General features: G+C 33.8%; 1 protein-coding gene across 4 annotated transcripts in view; it reads right to left on the bottom strand.

The window, feature by feature from the left end:
• Nucleotides 1-19,363, bottom strand: part of LOC108325811 (piezo-type mechanosensitive ion channel homolog) — a 41,887-nt gene extending 22,524 nt beyond the window's left edge. Inside the window, exons 1-10 of one of the 4 annotated variants that reach the window (XM_017558890.2) lie at nucleotides 18,847-19,363; nucleotides 18,208-18,288; nucleotides 17,356-17,515; nucleotides 17,119-17,270; nucleotides 14,940-15,096; nucleotides 14,649-14,835; nucleotides 9,049-9,164; nucleotides 3,024-3,108; nucleotides 294-509; nucleotides 44-221 (exon numbers count right to left, since the gene is read on the bottom strand). In XM_017558890.2, coding sequence (XP_017414379.2) covers nucleotides 44-221; nucleotides 294-509; nucleotides 3,024-3,108; nucleotides 9,049-9,164; nucleotides 14,649-14,835; nucleotides 14,940-15,096; nucleotides 17,119-17,270; nucleotides 17,356-17,515; nucleotides 18,208-18,288; nucleotides 18,847-18,895 — 1,381 coding nt within the window. In that variant the 5' untranslated portion in view covers nucleotides 18,896-19,363. Of the gene's footprint in view, nucleotides 1-43; nucleotides 222-293; nucleotides 510-3,023; nucleotides 3,109-9,048; nucleotides 9,165-14,648; nucleotides 14,836-14,939; nucleotides 15,097-17,114; nucleotides 17,271-17,355; nucleotides 17,516-18,207; nucleotides 18,289-18,846 lie in introns of those variants that run through there. The other 3 variants (XM_052875440.1, XM_052875441.1, XM_052875442.1) reach the window with 3 other exon arrangements.
• Between the last annotated feature and the right edge of the window lie 3,478 nt (nucleotides 19,364-22,841).

Here is a 22,841-nt window from a genome sequence, read left to right as displayed (position 1 = left end):
TAAATTTTCATGTAAGAGGTATGAGAAGATTGTAATAAATTACCTTTTACTGAGGAATAGTCATTTGATGATTGGCCACTCTCATCAGACACACAGAGGAAAACTGAATTGTTCACAAGATTACCTAATGCAACCAAAATTCCAAGACAAAATTGTGCAAGCAAAAAAAATCCAGGTATTGGATAATGCCATAGTCCTACCATCTCCCAAATTTTCATGTCCTGTCATAAGTATGAAAAACTTTACAAAAGGTTGAAAGTATGTTTACTCAAATTGTCACTCTAAATGATTACCCGTCCAAGTTTCCAGTTCAGAAAGGTGAATGCCACATTAAATACATAGGTGCTAACAGCCCACAAGAGAATGAAGACAAGAAGCAGTCCATTCAATCTGTGCAGACGAAACAAGGAAGGAAAGGCATAAATAACATATCCAACGTAAGCAAGTAGCCCAAATGCACATAAGCTTGCAAAATGGAAGCTCCAAAAGGAAAGGGCAAACAAGGAGACCTGCAAAATAAAATAAATCAAGGGAATCAATAAATAAATCATTTGGTATTAAGTAAATTAAATGCGTATGAAATAAGATATAAGTAGTTGAAATGCATCAGTAGGGATCACAACTAATCTTATACCCATTGGATACATACAATGAGTACTATAGTACCAATACTCATTTGCCCGATGTATGTGTAGGAAGGGGGGACGTATCTAATGAAAGTGAGAGGAAAAAAGAAATAAATCTTGGTCATCCAATTCATAAATGGTCACGGTTGTTTCAATTAAGTATAATCTTAACAATCCATTGAATTATAAGGTCGAGATTTGTTTCTCGTGTGCTTTCACCCGTGTGTCTCTATGTAGATATATACACACACACATAGAGAAGTAGTATCAAATGACTTTGCTATAAATTACACCAACTACGACACTAAGCAATAACCTCTTATTGGATAATTTTATCTAAAAATATGTACTCAGAGTAAAAGTTTCTAATCACACACATTAAAATAAAGAGGATCAAATGACACTAATATATATATATATGCTACACCAACTATTACAATAAACAATAACTTCTTATTTGATAATTTTATCTCAAAATATAACTTGGGATTGGATGTTCTAATCACTAATTGTTCAACATTCCATTAATATAGGTTTAATTGCACATTTTACAGCTCAACTGTCCATTTCTGTTATTTCACCATCAACTGCCAATAGAAAAAGGGGTAACATGACAATTTTATAGATGATGTCAAATTCTTTAATGTGGCAATGGTGCGTTGATATGCAATCAAAGTTAAAAAGAAGTCCAAATTTTTGAAATTAAGGTAGTAAAAAATGTGCAAATTTTTTAAATTAAAGTGATCAAATGTGCAATAGGAGGTAAGATAGCAAATATCAAAAACCGTTGATACTATTCATAGAGGAGCAATTGCTCTTAAATAGAATACACAGACATAATAACTGAACAATCTAATTTATGATCGATATAATATATCCCTACAGTTTAAGATCAATAATCATGGTTGGAAGGAAAAGAACGACCATTTTGCCTCTCCTTTTGCTCAGATTCGCACAAAAGAAATGCAGATTTAGGGGTTTCTCAAACCAGGTCACATGACCCGACCCTTTTTGGAGTGTGACCCGTGCTCAATTCCACCCAAAACTTAGTGCACTAAATCAAACCAAAAATCGTGATTCATGCTATTCTGAAATCAATTTGAAAAATAAAGACCAATTTAGGAGCAAAATTGAGTGTTGCAAAGAATTATATCACATCAGTAGAGGATTGTATCTTATTGTAAGATATTAATAGTGTATCATACCATACAAATCGTGTATCTTACAATAATTACGGACATAGTTCCTAATATATATTCTGACATCAGTACAGTTGCTCTCTCTCATAATTCCATTCTTCAAGCTCTAACCAAGCATGTGGAGCTGAATATACTCTTCCTTCGCAAGAGAGTCATTAACAACATTTTAAAAGTTCTGTATATACCTTCTGATAAAAAATATGCCGATGCCCTCACCAAGTCACATGCTTACAGTTTTTGAGAGACAAGCAGAAAGTGACTTCTAGAGTGTCACCTTCAGCTTGAGGGGTATTGATGTAAGTTCATCTTATATTTTGAATTCTAAGACAAGAAACTAAACCAAGTAAAAGAAAGAAGTTAAAGAAAATTCCCTCCTAAACAAGTTTATTTTCCTTAAGCATTTGCCTCAATCCTTGGTACGGTTTAGGGGCTCATCAGGTATGTTAGAGAACATAGTCGTTAAAGTTGTGGGTACAACATTCTCTGTATGTTTGGTATTTGTATTTCTTAGACAGTAAGTTATACTTTTATTGGTTGTAACTGTCAGTAGTTGATGTTCGTTGGTTAGAGTCCAGAAGCATCGAATCTAGACCATCTTATTTTCTATAAATAACTTTGTGCTCTTCTATGATTCAATAAATAAAGCATTACAGATTCAGTTTACTTTTCTCTCAGTTTATCTTTTCTTTAGAACCTTTAGAATTTCAACACATGGACAGGATGGATGATGGATAAATGAATTGCATTACCGCCACTAATAAATATAAGCAAAAATTGTGATCATTTGGCATCTTATCGTTTAACTTTAGAAGAATGATTTTTTGTATGTAATATTGTATCTTGTTTGGTTATTTTTAATTAATGCTCTTTATTTTGTAATCATACATGTTTTATTAGTTCACGAGTAAGGATCAAGGGAAATCATATTTCAATTTACTAAAATTCAAGTAATGAGGAAGGTGTGGTGATCTAACATTGTTACCCATGTCAATATGCCAAGTTCCTAATCCTAAACAAGATTATTTACCTAACATAAAGAGTGCACACACAGGTATATGAATGCAATTTTCCCTAAAATGTTAACTTAAAATAGGCTATAAAAGTACACCGATGGAGGAAAGATTAAAACAAAAGAGAGTCAAACCCTAAGATGATTTATCACTGATAACAGATTGCAACATGTTTTAAGAATATATACCGGGAAACCATACGTGAAAAAGTTGATACTGAAAGTTCGAAAAACAGCTCCTCTGAGTAAAACATTTGTGTGTCTCACACCAGATCTGCACATTTAATAAAGGCACTCAGCATGATTTAAAGCCAAAATCCACATTCCCAAAAAACATCCGGAAACAAAAAGTGAGATGTAAATGAAAAAACAATAATATCATTCAATTAAAATAAGCAAAATTGACACATTAGTCACCAGTGAACATATATCTCAACTTCATTTCTCATATGGTTAGTCTTAGAGAAAAACTTCCATGTATTAAAAAAATAAGCAGGTAGTAAATCAAACATTGCCCATTGTGAAAATAACAGAGAATAGGTATGGGGTTAATCCCCTTGTGTAGAAACTACACATAGGGTAGTGCATTTACAATGAAAATATGGGTTGAGCCCAAATACACACAATTAGGGTAAACAATATAAACTATTGTATCTACCCACATTTAACACTCACCCTCAACCTGGGACATATAATTCATATGTACCAAGCTTGTCACAAATATAATCAATTCTAGGTCACCATAAAGACTTGGTAAAAATATCTATTAGTTGATCACTCGAGTTAACGAACTCAGTCTTGATGTCTCCTGATACAATCTTTTTTCAAATAAAATGACAGTTAACCTCAATGTGTTTGGTCCTTTTATGAAAGGCATATTAAAACTAATATGAAAAGCAGCTTGATTGTCAGATATAAGTGTCATTTGAGTGACATCTCCAAATTGCAACTCTTTAAGTAATTGTTTAAGCCAAACAAGTTCACATATAATCTTTTGTACTGTTCAGGATCTGAGAAAGGCTCCCCCTAACAAATTTTGAGTTCATCAATCAAGTTTCCTCTAAAATATCCAATGAATACTATATTTGAGATATAGCAAAACCATTATTGGATTGTGCTACCTCAATCCCTAGGAAATATTTAAGTTTGTCAAGATCTTTGGTCTCAAAATGGTGACAAAGGTGTTGCTTCATCTGGGAGATTCCATGGTAGTCACTCCCTGTAAGGACAATATCATCAACATATACTATTAAATAGATACACCTAGCACTTGATTGACGATAAAAGACTGAATGATTTGCCTCACTGCAAGTCATATCAAATTATTGAACAACACTGCTAAATTTTCCAAACCAAGCTCTAGAAGATTGTTTTAGGCCATATAAAGATTTGTGGAAACGACATACCAATCCAGAAAACTCCCCCTAAGCAACAAAACCTAGAGGTTGCTCCATATAAATTTATTCCTGTAAATTGTCATTTAGAAAAGCATTTTTGATTTCCATTTGGTAAAGAGGTCGTTGTTAAAGAGCAGTCATGGCTATAAATAAGCACATAGAACCCATTTTTGCCACGGGAAAAAAAGTATCAACATAATCCAGGCCAAAATTTGTGTGTAACCTTTGGCCATAAGACGAGCTTTTAGGTGATCAATAGTACCATCAAGACCCACATTAATAGCGAAGACCCATCTACAGCCAACAACAGATTTTCCAAATGATAATGAAGTGAGTTCCCAAGTTCCACTATTCTAAAGAGAACTGATATCATCAAGCATGGTCTTATTCCAACCAAGATGGGCTAAGGCATCCCCTATAATTTTGGGAATGCACACAGTAGAAATAGACCAAAGGCGTATAAAAAGATGGAGATAATCTATGGTAACTCAAAGTAGTGTAATAAGGAGATGAATTACGAGTAGAGCGAAAATCTTTACAGAGGGCAAGTGGAAGTGCAAATTCAGTTGTTAGAGCTAGAGGGGATGGAGGATTGGGCACTAAATGACCGGTTGGGGATTAGGACGTGGTCGTCAACTATACTCTTGAAGAGTTGGTGGAGGTAGAGGGTGGGGAGGTACACAACAGAAGGAGCACAAATAACACGAATATCGACTGTGGTAGATGGAGACACAAGGAGTAGATGGAGAGACACAAGGAGTAGACGAAGACATAAACATAGGGGAGGAAACTTAAAAGTAAAGAGAAAACTCATTAAATGTGACATCGGCTTAAATGAAATAGCAGCCAAGAGCAGGAGAGAAACATTTATATCCTTTGAATGTGACATCGGCTAAAATGAAATAGTGGCCAAGAAAAGGAGAGACATATTTATATCCTTTTTGTGATGTAGTGAAACCTATAAAGACACATTTGTGTGACCAAGGAGATAATTTATCAGACCAAGGAGATAATTTATCAGACCAAGACTCAAATTATGAACAAAACATGTTGGTCCAAAAACTTTAAGAGGTAAGGGATGAAGAGGTTTATGAGGAAACAAAATAGAATGAGGGAGTTTAATATCTAACACTGAAAACGACATGCGATTAATAAGATAACATGCAGTGAGAACATCATCACCCCAAAAAGAGTGTGGGACATCACCATGAACTAAAGTTGTACGAGTGGTTTCAATAAGATGTATATTCCTCCACTCAACCACCCTATTTTGTTGTGGTGTATAAATACAGAAGGTTTGATTCAGAATGTCATGAGAAGCAATAAAATGTTTAAAAGAATGAGAAAGATACTCGTGGTCATTACCACTATGCAAAGTTCAAATAGAAATCCCAAATTGATTTTGAACTTCATTGTAAAAGGATTGAAAGATAGAAAACACTTCAGAAAAATTTATCATTAAGAATAACCAAGTACATCACGAATAATCATCAATAAAAATAACAAAGTATTGAAACTCTAAATTGGACTTAACACGGATAATCCCCAAATATCAGAGCGAACTAAGACAAATGGAGACGAAGCACATTGTGAGACACTAAAAGGAAAGGAACTACGACTATGTTTCCTTAATTGACATGACTCACTCGACAAACTTGATAAATTTGACAAACTTGGAACAAGTTACTGCATTTTGGCAAGACTAGGATGACCCAACTAAGCATGAAGGAGAGATGGAAAATCCATAGCAGTGCCAACGTGTGTAGTGGCTTGTAGGTGATAACGACCTTGAGACTCACATTCGGTGCCAATCATTCGTCACGAACTCGGTTCTGTAAAAAAACAAGATCTTTGGTAAAAGAAATAAGATAATCAAAGGAACGGGTGAGACGACTAATGGATAATAAGCTAAATGGAGACTCGAGAACATAAAGAACATTATCAATGGATAAAGAGGGAGAAAGATTAATAGTGCCAACACCATGGGAGGAGTCCCTAGATCCATCAGCCATGATAACAGAAAGTAAATAACTTGTAGAAGACAGAGCAGAAAACAAAGATTTAATACCCATCATATGATCTATGGCACCTGAGTCAAGAACCCAAGGTCCATGAGTAAGGCCAACAAAAGATTACATGTGCATGCAACAGACACAGTAGAACTAGGATACTGGTGATCCTCATACCATTTAACGAATTCATTGAACATAGTAAAAGGGCCTGTAGTATCATATGAAATGTGATCCACATTAAATGGTGGTGAGGGATGGTCAATTTGGACCACTGTAGTAGAGTGAGGAGGAGGACCATGTAAGGCATACCACTGGTCAATTCTGTGATCAAGCTTATGACAATGCTCACACTTGTGACATCCTTTTCCTGGCTTGCGGGACGGGTTGTGCTCACCATGTTGAAATACCAAAGCAATAGAATTATCAGTGGAAGTCGGTATATCATCAATCTGTTTACTTGGTACATGCAAGAGGGTGGAATAAGTAGAAGTAAAATTGGGAACAACAGGAGACCCCATAATATGATCTCAAACATGAGAATAGTCATCAAACAATCCATGTACAACTATAACATGAAGAACTTTGACCGTTGCTCTAGTTCTTGAGTTGGAGTAGAAGCTGGAGGTAGTAGTTCACTAAAGTCATAAAGAAGAGAATGAATTTTGCCCACATATTCAGCCATGGGGCCATGACGCCATGACGCCATGGAGCTACAACATCAAGAAGATCATGACAAACACCATAAAGACGTTGAGTATCATTAGTGTACAACAATTTCGCTTGCTCCCAAACTTTTGAACATGTTTCTTAGGTACTAAACAATATTTTTAAAGATGATTTAATAGTGGACTTGATAACTATGCATAATTGAGCATCAATTTTCAATCAACGAGGAGCATCAATCGGAGCAACAGAAGTCACACTCTGAGTAAAATGATCAACATACCCCTGACTCTTAAGCCAAAGCCGAATGTTTGATGTTTGGGAGCTACAACATCAAGAAGATCGTGACAAACACCATAAAGATGTTGAGTGTCATTAATGTACAACAATTTGGCTTGCTCCCAAACTTTTGAACATGTTTCATAGGTACTAAACAGTTGTTTTAAAGATGATTGAATAGTAGACTTGATAACTATGCATAATTGAGCATCAATTTTCAATCAACGAGGAGCATCAATTGGAGCAATAGAAGTCACACTTTGAGTAAAATGATCAACATACCCCTGACTCTTAAGCCAAAGCCGAATGTTTGATGCCCAAGTTGCATAATTTGTGTCATCTAATTTGTCAATGAGGAGATGTATATTAACATAATTAGTATGAAGTGGAGGATCAAACGTCGTGGAAGCACTAGAATTCAAAGATGAGACCATAAATAGGCGAAGGAGAAACCTTAAAAATCCAAAGTGCTCCAATCAAAGCCACAAGCACAAATCTAGAAAAAGGAGAAGACGAGCTCGACAATGGTGGTCGTTGTCAGTGAAGTCGGAGGACACGCCACCACGTGCAACAAAAAGTGAAGTCACACCGGTGGTGGTCGCCTGGCCTAGACGATCAGAATGGTTGGGCCGCTGACCTAACCAGGTGATCCGGCAATGGAGACGATAGCGACGAAGGCAGCAGCAGTAGCATAGATGGCAACAAACAAGAGTCATGTCATAGACAAGAGCATGAGTTAATTACACAAGGCTTAAGCCTTATCCTCCTAGGCTATATTTGTTAGATGGATCACACATGATATTAGACTCAATTAAAGGCTGAATCATTAGAGATATCATTCACCTATAGACTTGAAAAATAGACATAGAATCTAAATAAGAAACAATGGAATAGTGAGAATGAGATGAACAGTCATAATTCAGAGAAAAAAACATATAAAGAATTAAGGTTACAAGATGACCAAATCCCTGTCCAAATGGCAAATGGGAAATTAGTTGTTGATGGAGTCATTTGGAGCAGAAGATGGTGTTGAAGGTAGGTTAGTAGACAATAAATAGGTGGTCTCAATGAAGCTAAAATCAACACAGAAAGGATACCACTGAAGAGAAAAGTAAGGATAACCTTTTGAAAGACAGCATATACAAGGAAGAGGCAGTTGAAAAACTCAGCAGAAAGTGTCTTTGGTTGGAATGAGATCATGGACAAAATAGGTAGAACCAAAGCCATGAAGAGAAATACTGTACAAAGCCTACTGAAGGTACAAGAGGAAGTAAGGAACTAGATTGTCAATGACAAACGAAGGCATGCAATTGATTAAATAGCATGTTGTAAGAAATGCATCATCCCATAAGTGAAGAGGGTCATTATAGTAAAAGTATGAGTGTTTCAACCCGGTGAAATTCCTTTTTTTTTTGTTTAAACATCACCGCTTTATTGTGGTATGTTCAGAATATTACATGAAAAACTCCCTCCTTTTAACTCATTACCAAGCTTTGTGAAAATATTTCTATTGTCTGTTTTCATTAAAGTATAGTTCTTTTCGAGCATAATAAACGGTAAGGCTGGGCTTCAATTGATGAAAACAAAAGGAATGGCCTTAGAGCTACAATTTAGATTGTATTACGTGTAGGATGAAATGAAATGAAACCTAATAAAATCTATACCATTTCATTTCATCCAACATACTCATTTTCCTCCTCCAACACCCAAAATACAAGATGGGGTCAACTTATTCTATGCTAATTAGAAAAATAGAATGGAAATTTTCCTTCAATATGCACTCATTTACAGGTGCAAGAACGTATGCTTGAAAAAATATCACATAAGCACATTAGAAAACTATATTTATTTCCTTTTGATTACCTTGACTCACGAATGAAAAATGAATGCTTAGAGGGAAGCAATTGCTCAGTCAGGCCACAGTCTGTTCTGGAAATAATAAAACCCATCTCCTCCAAATCAGATTTAATAAAAGACAGCTGCACCACAACAAAGAATATTAGTCGAAGCAAGAGTAAAGTGAATCATTGAACACAAATAATAAGGGAAAAGGAACTTTACTGTCATATATCATTATATTTTTATAAAATAGATATGTTAAATTGTAATTATGGTCCGCCTTTAAGTTTTCATTTGTGATTTTAGTTCGTTATTTTTTTTTTCTACAATTTTAGTCTCTATATTTCAAAATATCCCTATTTTGATCCAATATTTAATCTTACATACGTTTTATTTCTTTTATTTTTTATAATTTGATTGATTAAGTTATTTTCAATGGCATTTTAAATGAATATGTTGGGTTTATGTGGGTAAATACGCTAGTTCAAAAGTATATTCTTCAGTTTGCAACATGAAATATTGGTACTTAGATAATTCTATGGAGGACGTGAAGGAGGGGCTAGAAGAGTAGAACACAACTATGTAGGATGAAAGTGAAAAGGAAAAGGTATAGATGATACAAGAGATGAAGATGTGGGTGAAATAGGCACAATAGTGGATGTGCACCAGCCCTTCCCCCGTTCTTTTGCTGGATTATTTCTTATGTAATCATAAAAAGCTAATTTTTCAGGAATTTTATAAATTTTGATTTGCAGCTAGTCCAGCACCAACTCTGCTATATATTTCTTGCTGGAAATGTCTCTTATCCCATTGATACCGAGTAGTGATTGATAAGCTAGGAAGTAAGAAAAAGGTAATAATAACTAATTAACTTTCACATGTTTGATTTTCTAATTTATTATTTAGAATTATAGACTTTGTTTGGCAATTAATTTATTTGTTTTTATCTTTCTCAACTGAACTCCCCCTTTGGGAAATCATAGATCAAAGATGGAACAACCAATTGCATCGGCCATTGCATGTTGCCAACTATTATCTTAATCCCATGTTGCCCAATAATCCTGAATTTAAAGTTGATAATGAAATGAAGCATAAAATGTATGATTGTTTAGATAGGTTACTGGAAGACATTGATGAGATCTCTAAGATCGATGCTTAGATTGAGAATTTGAAGAGCAAATGAGGATTTTTTTGGAAGAGCTCCACATGCACTTTAAACCAAAACTCCAACACAACAGTGGGAATCATGTAGTGATTAACATCCTGAGTTACAAAAATTTTCTTTTAGAGAATTCATTTGGACTTGAAGTCATCCGATTGTAAGCGTAATTGGTGTTTGTGAGGAAATATTCATGATTGAACAAAAAGGATTTTAGAGAAAAAAAAAGAACTAATACATTCATGATCTTGCTTCTGATGATGAACGGACAATGGAGGAGAATGAAGAAAATTCATATTTAAATGCTGCATATGAAGACATCTTAGGATACTGACTTTGATTAAGGTCACTCCTCCATCCTAAGATCATAGATGCAAGAATCTTTCCGAAGTAGCATACCATTACTTCACTCTGTTCCACCATTGTAGTAGCCACTCCAACCAATATTGACTACTATATATCAAGTTACACCAACAGCACTTTCAACCACACTTGTAATCAAAACACACTTGTAATTTTGTAAGTGGGTCTCATATTCATAGCAAAACATGTGATCCACGCATTTAAAAAGTCCACGAACACTCAACCACATCCTCCCCATTGTTAAATGCAAGTACCAAACTTGTTACAAATATAATCAATTATAGGTTTTCATAAAGACTTGGTGAAAATATTCGCTAATAGATCACCTAAGTTAACAAACTCAGTCTTGATACCTTCAGATACAATCTTTTCTCAAATAAAATGACAATCAATCCCAATGTGTTTGATCCTTTCATGAAAAACAGGATTAGAGCTAATAAGAAAAGCAACCCGACTGTCACATATAAGTGTCATTTGAGTGACATCTCTAAATTGCAAATCTTTTCGTAATTTCTTAAGCTAAACAAGTTCACACAAAGGCCATAGCTCTATATTATGCTTTTGCACTAGATCTTGCCACAACACTTTGCTTTTAACTCTTCCAAAAATCAAGTTACCTCCAACAAAAACACAAAATTTGAAAGTAGGTCTTCCATCAAAAGGAGAGATCCTACCTAGTCAACATCTTAATAGCAACAACTTTAGTATGGTTACTATGCCCATATATATATATATATATATAAAACCTTTTCTATTGCATTTCAATGATCTGCACATGGGGAATTGAGAAATTGTCAGAACGAGTAACAACAAGAAAGTTCAATTTTCCAACTATCTTTTATACTTCTCAGGATTTGAAAAAGGCTCCTCCTGTCAAGAACTTTTGAGTTCATCAACCCAGTTTCCTCCAAAATATCTCACGCATGCTTCCTTTGAGATATAGCAATAGCATTATTGGATTGCACTACCTCAATCCCCAAGAAAAATCTAAGTTTGCTAAGATCTTTGGTTTGAAAGTAGTGACAAATGTGTTGTTTCATCTGGGAGATGCCATGGTGATCACTACCTCATCAACATATACTATTAAATAGATACACCCAACACTTGAGTAACGGTAAAAGACTAAATGATCTGCCTCACTGCGAGTCCTACCAAACTATTTAACAACACTGCCAAATTTTTCAAACCAAGCCTAGGAGACTGTTTTAGGTTGTATAAAGGAGACGACATACCAATCTAGACTCCCCATGAGCAACAAAACCGAGAGGTTGCTCCATATAAATTTCTTCTTACAAATCTCCATTAAGAAAAGCCTTTTTGACATCCAATTGGTAAAGAGTCATTGTAGAAAAGAAATCATGGCTATAAATAGCAAACAAAAGACATCTTTGCCACAGAAGAAAACATATCACTAAAAATTTATGTGTAATCTTTGGCCACAAGAGGAGCTTTGAGACAATCAATAGTGCCACCAGGACTAACTTTGATAGCAAAGACCCACCCACAACCAACAACTGATTCCCTAGAAGGTAATGGGACGAGCTACCAAGATACATTATTCAGAAGAGCATTGATTTCATCAAGCATGGCCTAACACCAACCAAGATGGGCTAAGGCATCACCTACAAATTTTCGGATTTTCAAATGCCTTGGGTTGCTTACAAGACCAGAATCAAGGAAAGTCAACTTCCCTTCAATCTTCTGCAAATGTGTGGGCAAAAAAACATACATTTGCCTAGGTCCTTAATAATGTGTGTGATATTCCTTTGTCCAAATTACCTTCTACTTGTATAAAGGGGTATATGGTTGTTGTGCAGATTTCTGAAGAAGTTTATCTTGCTGGTCTGGATGAGTGCAAAAATCATTAGCATGGGCATATTTTGTTAACAAAAGGAGATAAATCGCTTACACAATTAGACCTTTGTAAGAAACTTGATGTGGCTTGGAAGCATGTGGATCAATGGAAGGCAATTTCACTTAGCAAAGGGTTTTATGACCATCCTCATACCATTTAAGAAACTCATTGAGAATAGCAAAGTGTCATGTGATATCAGATGAACTAGGATCCACATTAGATGGTTGTGATGGAGGATCAGTTTGGACAACTACAGCAGATTGAGGAGGAGGACCATATAAGGCATAACACCTATCAATCTTATGACCAAGCTTGTGACAATGTTCACACTTGTGATGCCCTTGGCTCAGCTTGCAAGAGAGATTACGCTCACCATGTTAAGATACCAAACCAAAAAATCATCATTAGCGGAAGAAGGTATATCATCAATCAGTTTACTTGATACATGCAAAAGGAGGGAACAAGTAGAAACGAAATTAGGGACAACAAGGGACTCCAAAATTTGATCACGAACAAGAGAATGGTCATTGGAAAGTTCATGTAAAGCCAATAACATAAAGAACTTTGACCATTGCTATAGTTCTTGAGAAGGAGTAGATGCAAGAGGTAATAACTCATTAAAGTAATGAAGGAAAGAATGAATTTTACTCAGATATTCAGCCATTGGTCCATGACATCTAGAAGCAACAACATTAATAAGATTAGGACAAACAACATAAAGACATTGCGTGTCATTGGTACATACATAATTGAGCATCAATTTTAAACGCATCAATTTTAAACTAAGGGAAAGTTTCACTAGCATCAATAGAAAACACACCCTAGGTGAGATGATCAACATACCCCTGACTCTTAATCCAAAGTGTAAGGTATGATGCCTAAGTCTCATAATTAGTGTCATCTAATTTGTCAATGGCTAGATGCCCATTAACATAATTAGTGTAAACTGTCGGATCAAACAAAGTGTTAGCAGAGGTAGATGACAAGACCATAGAGGTAGAAGATGAGGCCATGGATGAAGAGAAGAGAGTAAAACCCTAAAAAACAACATTTTCCAATCAAGTATATTGGAAGTTCCACATCGACTAGAGATAAAGTTAGTTTATAGTATATAAGTGGGTGCAAACCTCACCTTACAAGTCGGTTTTGTGGGGTTGAGTTAGGCTTAAAGTCCACTTTTTAACATAGTATCAGAGCCAGGTTAAAGTCTATCCTAGCGAGAATTGGTGGACATATTATTCCACCCACTATCGGACCACCCATTAATGTCTAGTCTCACGCTCAGCATGTATATACCTTGGCGTGAAGGGAGTGTATTGGAAGTCCCATATCGACTAGAGATAAGGACAATTTATAGTATATAAGTGGGTGCAAACATCACCTTACAAGCCGGTTTTGTGGGGTTGAGTTAGGCTTAAAGTCTACTTCTTAACAAAGTCAACGAGCATAAATCCAAAAAGAGGAGACAACGATCTCGACGGAGGTGATCGTTGTCGAAGACGATGTGTAACACATCACTATGCGTGGCAAAAAAAGGGAACAAGTGTGCAACTTCGAGCAACATGTGAGAGTGTGTGGCTGCTTCGATGACAGCATTCTTGGTGACATGGTGGTCACCTGTTTTGAGCAATGGCTTCGACAATGACAGCGGCCGTTGCTACGCTACGACAACGGAAAAGAAGGTGTATATGCAGTTACCTGAAAACCCTAGCTCTAGATACCATGTGAAAGTAGTGAAAACTAGGTATAGGATTAATTCTCCTGTGTACAAAATACACATAGGGTAGTATATTTATAATGAAGAATAATAAAAGAAAATATGGGCGCCCAAATAAACATAATATTGTAACTAACATAAGATATTGTAACTAACAATATCTAACACATCTCAACAAAAATTACAACTTCACTATGATAGCACCATTATTATTTTACTATGGTTAAACAAGAGTGAAATGGTACCTATAAAACTTTAAGGCATCATAAGCTTACCAATGTGCAAAAAGAGAAATACAATACTATTAAGTAGAAAAAAGAGCAATGGAATAATCAACAACATAGACATTGTCAGGTTTGGTATATTCTACAAGTAAGCTCTACTACATTAAGAATAAAATATACCACAAGTAAAGTGTGAGAGTGGGCCTACTTTACCTAAAAATTTAAATGTGAAAGCCCGAATGTGCTAAACTAGTCTTTTTCAATCATATTCAGTATTAAAAATAAAATAATGAAAAAGATACATACCATTGTATAGTAAAACAACAGAGAAATGCTAGAACAAACTTGAGGCCACTCAGAATTGGCAGATATTTTGTACAGACCAATTAAATCAGCCATCCAATGCAGCATACTAGGAAGTTCCATGGGAAGCTGATATATGTAAAGCAGGAATATATTAAAACCTGCATACAGCTGAAGAAGCCTCCACCACCTTTAGAACCAATAGCACAGACAAAAGCCTGTAAGACACTGAAAGCACCAAATACCCTAAAGAGATTATGAACACGCATAAAGGAAAAATCAAATAAAAATCACCTGAAAAGGCCAAGAAAATTGCTTGTCAGAGACCAATCCACTAGACCAACACAACTACCTATGAAAAAAGGTAGAGATGCCCATGAAGGATGGCTAATTCCAACAACTAGTTGAATGGCAGGCAGCAGCAAGCAAGATGCCACCCGAAGGTGAGAACCTTCAATACACAAATAGAGTATCCAATGACATTATTTGCAACAATATGCGGTTGCTAGAATGACAACTATAAATAAATATATTGGTCATAAAATATTAAGGGGATAAAATGGTTCAGAGAAACAAAACAAAAATAGACACCCTAAAAATGAGACAATTACCGAAGTTTTAAAGAACTAAACATGTGTGAATGGTTAAATAATGATAATACAACTATGGCTCTGAATGGTAAACTAAAGTTGTGCATGAAAGCTTTAGATCCTAATGGTTTCCATTTAAGTAAAACAGAGTATATGGAATCCTAGTTTAACCAAACACGCACTAGCATTGTATTAGAGGTAAAAAAATGGAGATTATAACAAACCAAAAGTCACAATACTTAGGCATCTCTATAATCCAAAATATTTGAGAAATGGTGACATGTAAATCTTAAAACTCTAGTGCGGCGGACAAGTGGAGGAATGTATTTTGCGTTACTTGTGATTGATCAAAAGAAGTTTCTAGAACTAAAAAAGGTAAATCTTATCACAACCATACAACAAGCCATGCTTCATGGTAATAAGTTTTGAGACATCAACCACATAAGCTAAATGTTGAGAAAATGAGAATGTTGGGTTGAATGAGTATAATAATTTCAAGTGGGAGTCGTGCTAATAGGAAAATAAGTTTCAACAACAAACTATGGTTTGACCATGTATAGAAAAACAAGAAGATAAAAACACTAATGACGGTTGATCAAATACATAATATCCTAATAATGCAAGGCAGAGCAAGGTCAAGCGACACATTAGGTGAGACCATTAAAAAGAATTTAGAGCCTATAATGGTCTATCTGCAAACTTAATTTCTCTAAATCCTTTAAAAGGGTATTGAGCATCTGTTTGTCGAGAAGTTCCACATCATTTGTCTCAATTATTGGACAACTTTGCCAAATGACTCATCTAGGAAAATCTCATTATGATAGACTTGCCTTTTGTAATAGGCATCTAAAAAGGGGGTGTTCAAAAGTCCGATATCACCTGCATCAATTCTTGGAGTACAACTTCTATATTTGTCATACAACTTTTCTTAATATCAATTGGTTTTAAGATGAAATTTGATACAGTTTAGTCTGGATGAGGATATTTATGCTCCATGCACCATCTTGTAGCATTGGCCTAGTTTAAAGACCAACAACCACATTGTATACAATTACACTATTTCACAAGGCATCACAAATTCCCTAAATCTTTCCTTCTATTGGCTCTATTTTTTTCTCTCCATAGGACAAACCCACTGTTCATTAAAAACACCAAACAAGTTATCCTTAATATATTAGAAGCTGATGGGCAATGCAAGAACAAATAAGAACAAGATTCACAACCCAGTTGGCACGTCATTAACAACAACCCTCCAAACAAAGGATTTAAACTTGGAATGAGCATCAAATACATTGATCCAGGGGAAGGAAACATCAATGGGAGAATTGGAACAGGATTTGGAAGAATGTGAACCCCCAATGTATAGAAAACAAATTCTCTTATTTGAATTAGAAGAGAGATGAATAGAGCACATCATTCAAAGAATCCCCCGTCACTTGGATTCTAAAAAAGTGAAAAATTCACAAAACAACTGAATAGGATAAAGAATAAACTTAAAAACAGAGGCATTGGATAACGAAGAGAGATGAAAAGTCTAGCAAATGCATAAGAAAAAGGAAAGTAAAAGAACTAAATAAGAATAATCATGTGGTATAAATTTTCAGGGCCTATCATGCAAAGCATTGACTAAGAGAATAGCATCTCATTCACTAGAATGCAAGCATACTTCAACTAAGTCCATCTTTAGTTCAATCAACCAAGAAAAATGTTGTTTGTCACAAAAAACAATTCAAAGAAGAATGCACATTTATTTGCATAAGCACGAAAGATGACATCCATATGCCAACACTGGACATTTCATATTATGTGTTCACACTTGGTACAAGGCAATCATAATACAAGAGAACAAAGAAACAAAAGGATGAAAGAAACTACTTACAAACCTATATGTTCTATAATTGATAAGAAATGATCCCAAGACGAATCTCGCCATGTTTTCAGAAAATTCCCATATATATCAACCAACGCAACTAGAAGAGCTAGCAGTTGTATAACCAAGAAATAAATTGCATAGGGTGATTTCCATGACTGAACTCTGCAAGAGCATAACCCAGAATTAATAAATCAGTATGTTTATAAAAGGGAAAATCAGTAGCAAATGAGAAATACAATAATCTCACATCATAAACCCAATCAACTTTGCCCACCAAGCTTGTGGCACACTCTGTGACATTGGTTGAGCAGCCCATATTACCAAATAAGTCACTTCAGAAAGTATTGCAACTAGAGAAAAGATAACAATTGGCCACAGCAACAAAAGCCTCCTGCGGAAATGAAATCCTACAGCAAGGAAAACAGAAATAGTAGTAGTTAATTGAAACTGTTAAAACCAACACGAATTAGTAAAACTTAGTTTTAACAAGTTTCAACAATCATTAACCCATGTGAATAATTATGTTCAATTGCTATCACAAGGACCATTAGCACTTAATAAATATAATCATTCAAAAGGAGATCTACCAAGTCATCTTTCAAATAGAAGCAACTCCAACTAAGTCAGAATGAATTCTCTGTTTCAATAAAAAAAATTAAAGGGGTGTGGTTGATTAGATTGACACAATTACATCATTGATTGTTAATATGTTCCTTATTTTGTCTTTTTCTATGGTTCCTATTCACAAATTTTTTAAAATCATAGAAGGGCTACATTCCTTACTGAATATACGGCATAAAATGGTGGGAGGAACTCTGTCCGAAATTATCTGTGTGAGAGACTATCCTAGCAACTAACAATTATAAGTATTAAAAAAATTACTACGAGAAGCAAATTCACTATTAATCTGCAAATGATATACAGAACCTGTCAACTACCCAGTAATAAAAGAGAAGGGGATGAGAGAATAGTTCTCTTCAACGTAGAATTCTCATGGCAAGGTCGTCATTTAAAATTGTGGTAAAATATCAAAATTATAGTTTAACACTTCAAAAGCAACAATAACTTGGAAACGAACAGAAAGAACTAAGCAGCTTACCTAATTGTGATACATTGTACAGGATGAGAAGAAAGGCGACCAAATCAACAAGAGAGATCAAACTCCAGTTGATTAAAGCAGCTGCAAGAAAGGAGCAGATAAAATCAGCACATACTTCAATAGCGGAGTACATATTCCATCATGTGTGTTCTTTACATAAAGAAATCTGACATAAAAAGGTAATTGAAAACAACATTTAAAAAATACACCTAATACGTTTACTAAGAGTAATAATAATATTCCTTCTAAATCATGAGACTAAGAAATAAAATATAAAATCACACAATAAATATGTGGATACTGCCACAACCCAGTCGCTAGTGCCTACTCACTGTCACTTCAACATTAATAATAAATTATTCACTATAAGAGCATCTAGTGATTAACGAGTTCACAGTGATTCTAATCTAGTTAATTCAGAATCTTCAAATGCAATATTATGATTGTACGATGACATGAATTTCACTAGGCTTCAAACAATAACTGCATAAAATCAAATCAATCAGTAATGACGAACAACCTATACTGTCAACTTCGCATATAATATATTACAAGTTTTAGCGTCCAAAACTATATTCAATCCAACTAAGAAGCTCACTCTTACTTCGTTGAGAAAACACAAATTGCAAATAACGGTACCTGACAGAAGCAGTGAAGGCAGCACGAAGCCGGCGAGAAACTTTCCCATTGAATTCGGAGGCAAACACGGCGATCACATCGAGATTCAAATCAATCAATCAGCTGGTACGAGATTCGATCGTTTCTTCGTGAAATGAGTTTTTCCCGAATCGCGAAGTACTTTCCGGCGCTAAGAGAAAAACTCGCTGCAAACTACCGCCAACTCTATAAAACGGAAATGTTGGTTTCACGCTTTTCTTTTCTTCGCTGCAAAGTTTCAGTTTGACCCAAATTTTCGCAGATAAGATGCTCCAACAAAACACACAGAAATGGGAGCTCCGTTGATCGAGATTTTTCTAAAAGCACAAGCGAGCGAAGATAACATATAAATAAAAATAATTAGTTTTTTATGATGCGTATAAATAAATAAATAAATAACAAACGATTTTTAGCCAAAATCGTGCTAGACAAGGACGAGGAAGAAGGGAAGCAGATACTGCTGAAAAGTTAATAATTCTGCGACTCCCTATGCTGCCATTGTCCAATTAGAAAATTTCTCGTATAAAATAAAATAAAAAATAAATTGTTTTCCATTCTCGTGCTTTTGGAACCGCGTTGCTTTTGCCTGAAGCCGGCTCATGTGGCAGGGTAAGATGGTCATTTCATCATTTGAGACGTTTTTCATTTTGGTGCCATTTCCTTTTAAAACCGTGACTGGTGGTGCTCTACAAAATTTTGACAGAGTACCAAATATTTCTGTTGTTAACCTACCAGTCTTCAACTTACAAATCTCAGGGATTCGTGGAACAAAGGATAGAAGTGTCTTTTACGAAAATAACAATGGGGATAGAATTGTCATCCCATAATGTAAAAATATGTACTACTAAAGGATCAAAAATTAAGTTCAAAATTTTGCTATATGATTTTTAGGATGAGTATTTTTTTTAAAATATAGTTATATATTAACTTGAAACAAAAATATATATACAACCATCTGGTCAGCAATAATATAAAAAGTAAACTAAGTATTAGTAGTTTTAAACTATTATTTAATGAAAAAACCACATAACATTTAATAATTTATAATGATAAATTAAATTTCACTAATAAACATATTATAAGAATTCATTATTGGAAAAAATTGTCTCTTTATATTTAAACAAAAAGGAAAAATAAAAAATTGACAATTGTGGTTAAATAATAAATAACGTGATGTATTAAAAAACAATATTAGTAGTTAGTTGAGTAAAATAATAAATATTAAATATGTATATCAAAAGAACATATTATTTAAATGACATGTTTGACATCGAAATAAAAAAAATGCTTCGTCATTATTTTTGTAATGTAGTGAAGTGAAAAACAAAGAACAAAAATTACACCAATGCTAATGAAAAAGGTCAAACCTCCATTGGACAAAACTGGGTTATTGGACTATCAGAAGAAGCCCTGGCTCATGGAAGGACCCCAGCCGTGTAATGATATCATTTTCCAAAAAATTATATATATAATTATATTATTGTCAGTTATAATTAAAAACTAAATATAATCAATAAAATTATCACTCACTGTGATATTGGATTAGAATTTAATTAATTTATTCAACCATCGAAATAATAATAAAAATAATTAATTGCTGTCTAAATCGATCCAATCTTGTTTAGTTTGTATTAAAGGGGTTGGTGGGTTCTCTACATTTTTTTATTAAATAAATTTAATCTAACTCTGAACATGTTGAATTGAGTTAGGTAAATCAAATCAAGATTTTGAAAAAAAAAATTATTGAAAATTAATTTTTTTAATAATAATATAATTCGAAAAGACATTTACAAAATATTTAAAATATTAATATGAATCGTATCAATTTTATCTCCTTAAGTTGTACATAGCTTCAAAGTTTGAATTTTATTGTTCAAGGAACCTTTCACGACTTGAGAAAGAGAGAATACATGAATTCCCTTTCTTTAAGCATCATATTGGATTCTCAAGTAACATTCTTCGTATATTAGAGTTTGTTCACTTGAGAGAGAGGAATTGGAGAAAAGTGAGTGAATGGATTTGATGGTGAATTAATTATTGTTTGTTTGAGTGGATTTGGAGGCAAATGAGAGTAGAGTTGAAAGTCAAGTTTATGAGAATTAGTGTAAGATTTGATTGATGTAACAAATAAAAAAAAATTGTTTAATGGGTAGAAATTAAATATTACCAAAATATCCCTAATTATTAATATGATATAAATGATAATTGTTAATGTTATATTTACTTGTAAAAATATTTATAAAATGTAAAAAATTAACGTTAATTATTATTATTATTATATTATATTATATTATATTATATTATTATTATTATTAGAAGTAAAATATACAAGCAAAAAATATACAATAGATGAAAGTAAAAGAGGAATAAAGTAAAAAGTTGTTTTTGAACAATAGAAATAAGAAGATGAAGAAAAGTTGGGGCTGCTGCATGGATAAAAATCAACACGTGGGGAAAGCATGGAGAGGTGTGCAGGCTCATGGAATTGGATAAATCACCATGGGGATCCAATAAAGGGTGTAGTGGAATCGAATAAGGGGTGGAAGGAACCGAATAAAGTTTGCGGGAACTGAATACACATATCAGTTGTATTTGTTCCTTCTATTGGAACCCAATACTCAAAAGTGGGAACCGAATACACTCCATCAGAACCAAATACAACTTTTCTTCAACTCCTTCTTCAAGCTATGTTATTCACCTTCTTCATCTTCAACGACTCTTCATCTTTAATACAACAATAGCCATCAACATTGAATCACTATAGACCAAACCTCCATTCTTGGTCATCATTTTCACCATCTGCAATCGAATTACTTGCATTTTTACGTGATATTTTACGCTTACATTTTTACGTGATATTTTACAAATAATGGAGGACAAAGTTGAGATTTCAATCAACATCACCGCAAATCCGAGCGTATTAGCGGGGTGATAAGAAGGTGCATATCCCGCAAATCCGTCCAATTTCATCGCATTGTATCCACTGAAACAAACACGAATTCACTCGCAAATCAATGGTCGCATTTTCTCTTGAACAGTATTATCCATTGAAGTGAATACAGCGTTAAAGTGTGTTTAGTTAAATTGAGCTATTTTATAAAATTATATTATGTGATTAGTATGATGAATTGAAATGTAATCAAATTGCTATTTAAGTGATAAATACCAAGGAGGCATGTGATGTTTATTTTGATTAAGAGATAACAAATGTGATTAAGTGATGCAAAGGTAGTTCTTCCATTTCCCCAGTGCCATAAAAAGCAACTTCCAGTAGTTTAATTTATGTCCATTCACTCTCAAATAAAAGACATATTATATTACCCATTCTACTATTATTATTTATTGTCATAAATAATAAAATTATAATTTAATAATAATAAATAAATAATATTAATATAAAAAATATATCTTAATGATAAAAATTAATAATAATATTTTTAATATTAACATTTAAATTTATATCACATTTATTTCCAAAAATAAAATGATAATCACTTAATTTTATTCACTAAAATATTTTTTTAATTTATTATATCAATCACGTAATACACAAACTTTCATCTCAAATTTATTTAAATCACTTTTTTTTTTTCTTAATCTAAATAATTCCAACTTCAATTTCTTTTCTTCTTAAATTCACTCCTCCAAATTCCTATCTTAAATCCAAACACAACCTAAAAGCTTGACGGAAGCAAGAGGTATTTTACATATGTATGTGAAATGATTAATTTTCGTGAGAAATTAATATATGCTTTATATATTATTATTTTAGTTTATTGATGTTTCAGTCACGTGTGGATTAAACTTGATACTCCGCGATGATTTAAAACTAGTTTAAAAAATCCGAAACTATATATATATATATATATATATATATATATATATATATATATATATATATATATATATATATATATGCAAATTCTATATTGTAAAATGTAGAACTCAGAATATTAAACAAAGTATATATTCCAAAT

Source organism: Vigna angularis, chromosome 3, assembly GCF_016808095.1.
Source record: "Vigna angularis cultivar LongXiaoDou No.4 chromosome 3, ASM1680809v1, whole genome shotgun sequence".
Taxonomy (NCBI): domain Eukaryota; kingdom Viridiplantae; phylum Streptophyta; class Magnoliopsida; order Fabales; family Fabaceae; genus Vigna; species Vigna angularis.
This window is presented reverse-complemented; position numbering and strand designations above follow the sequence as displayed.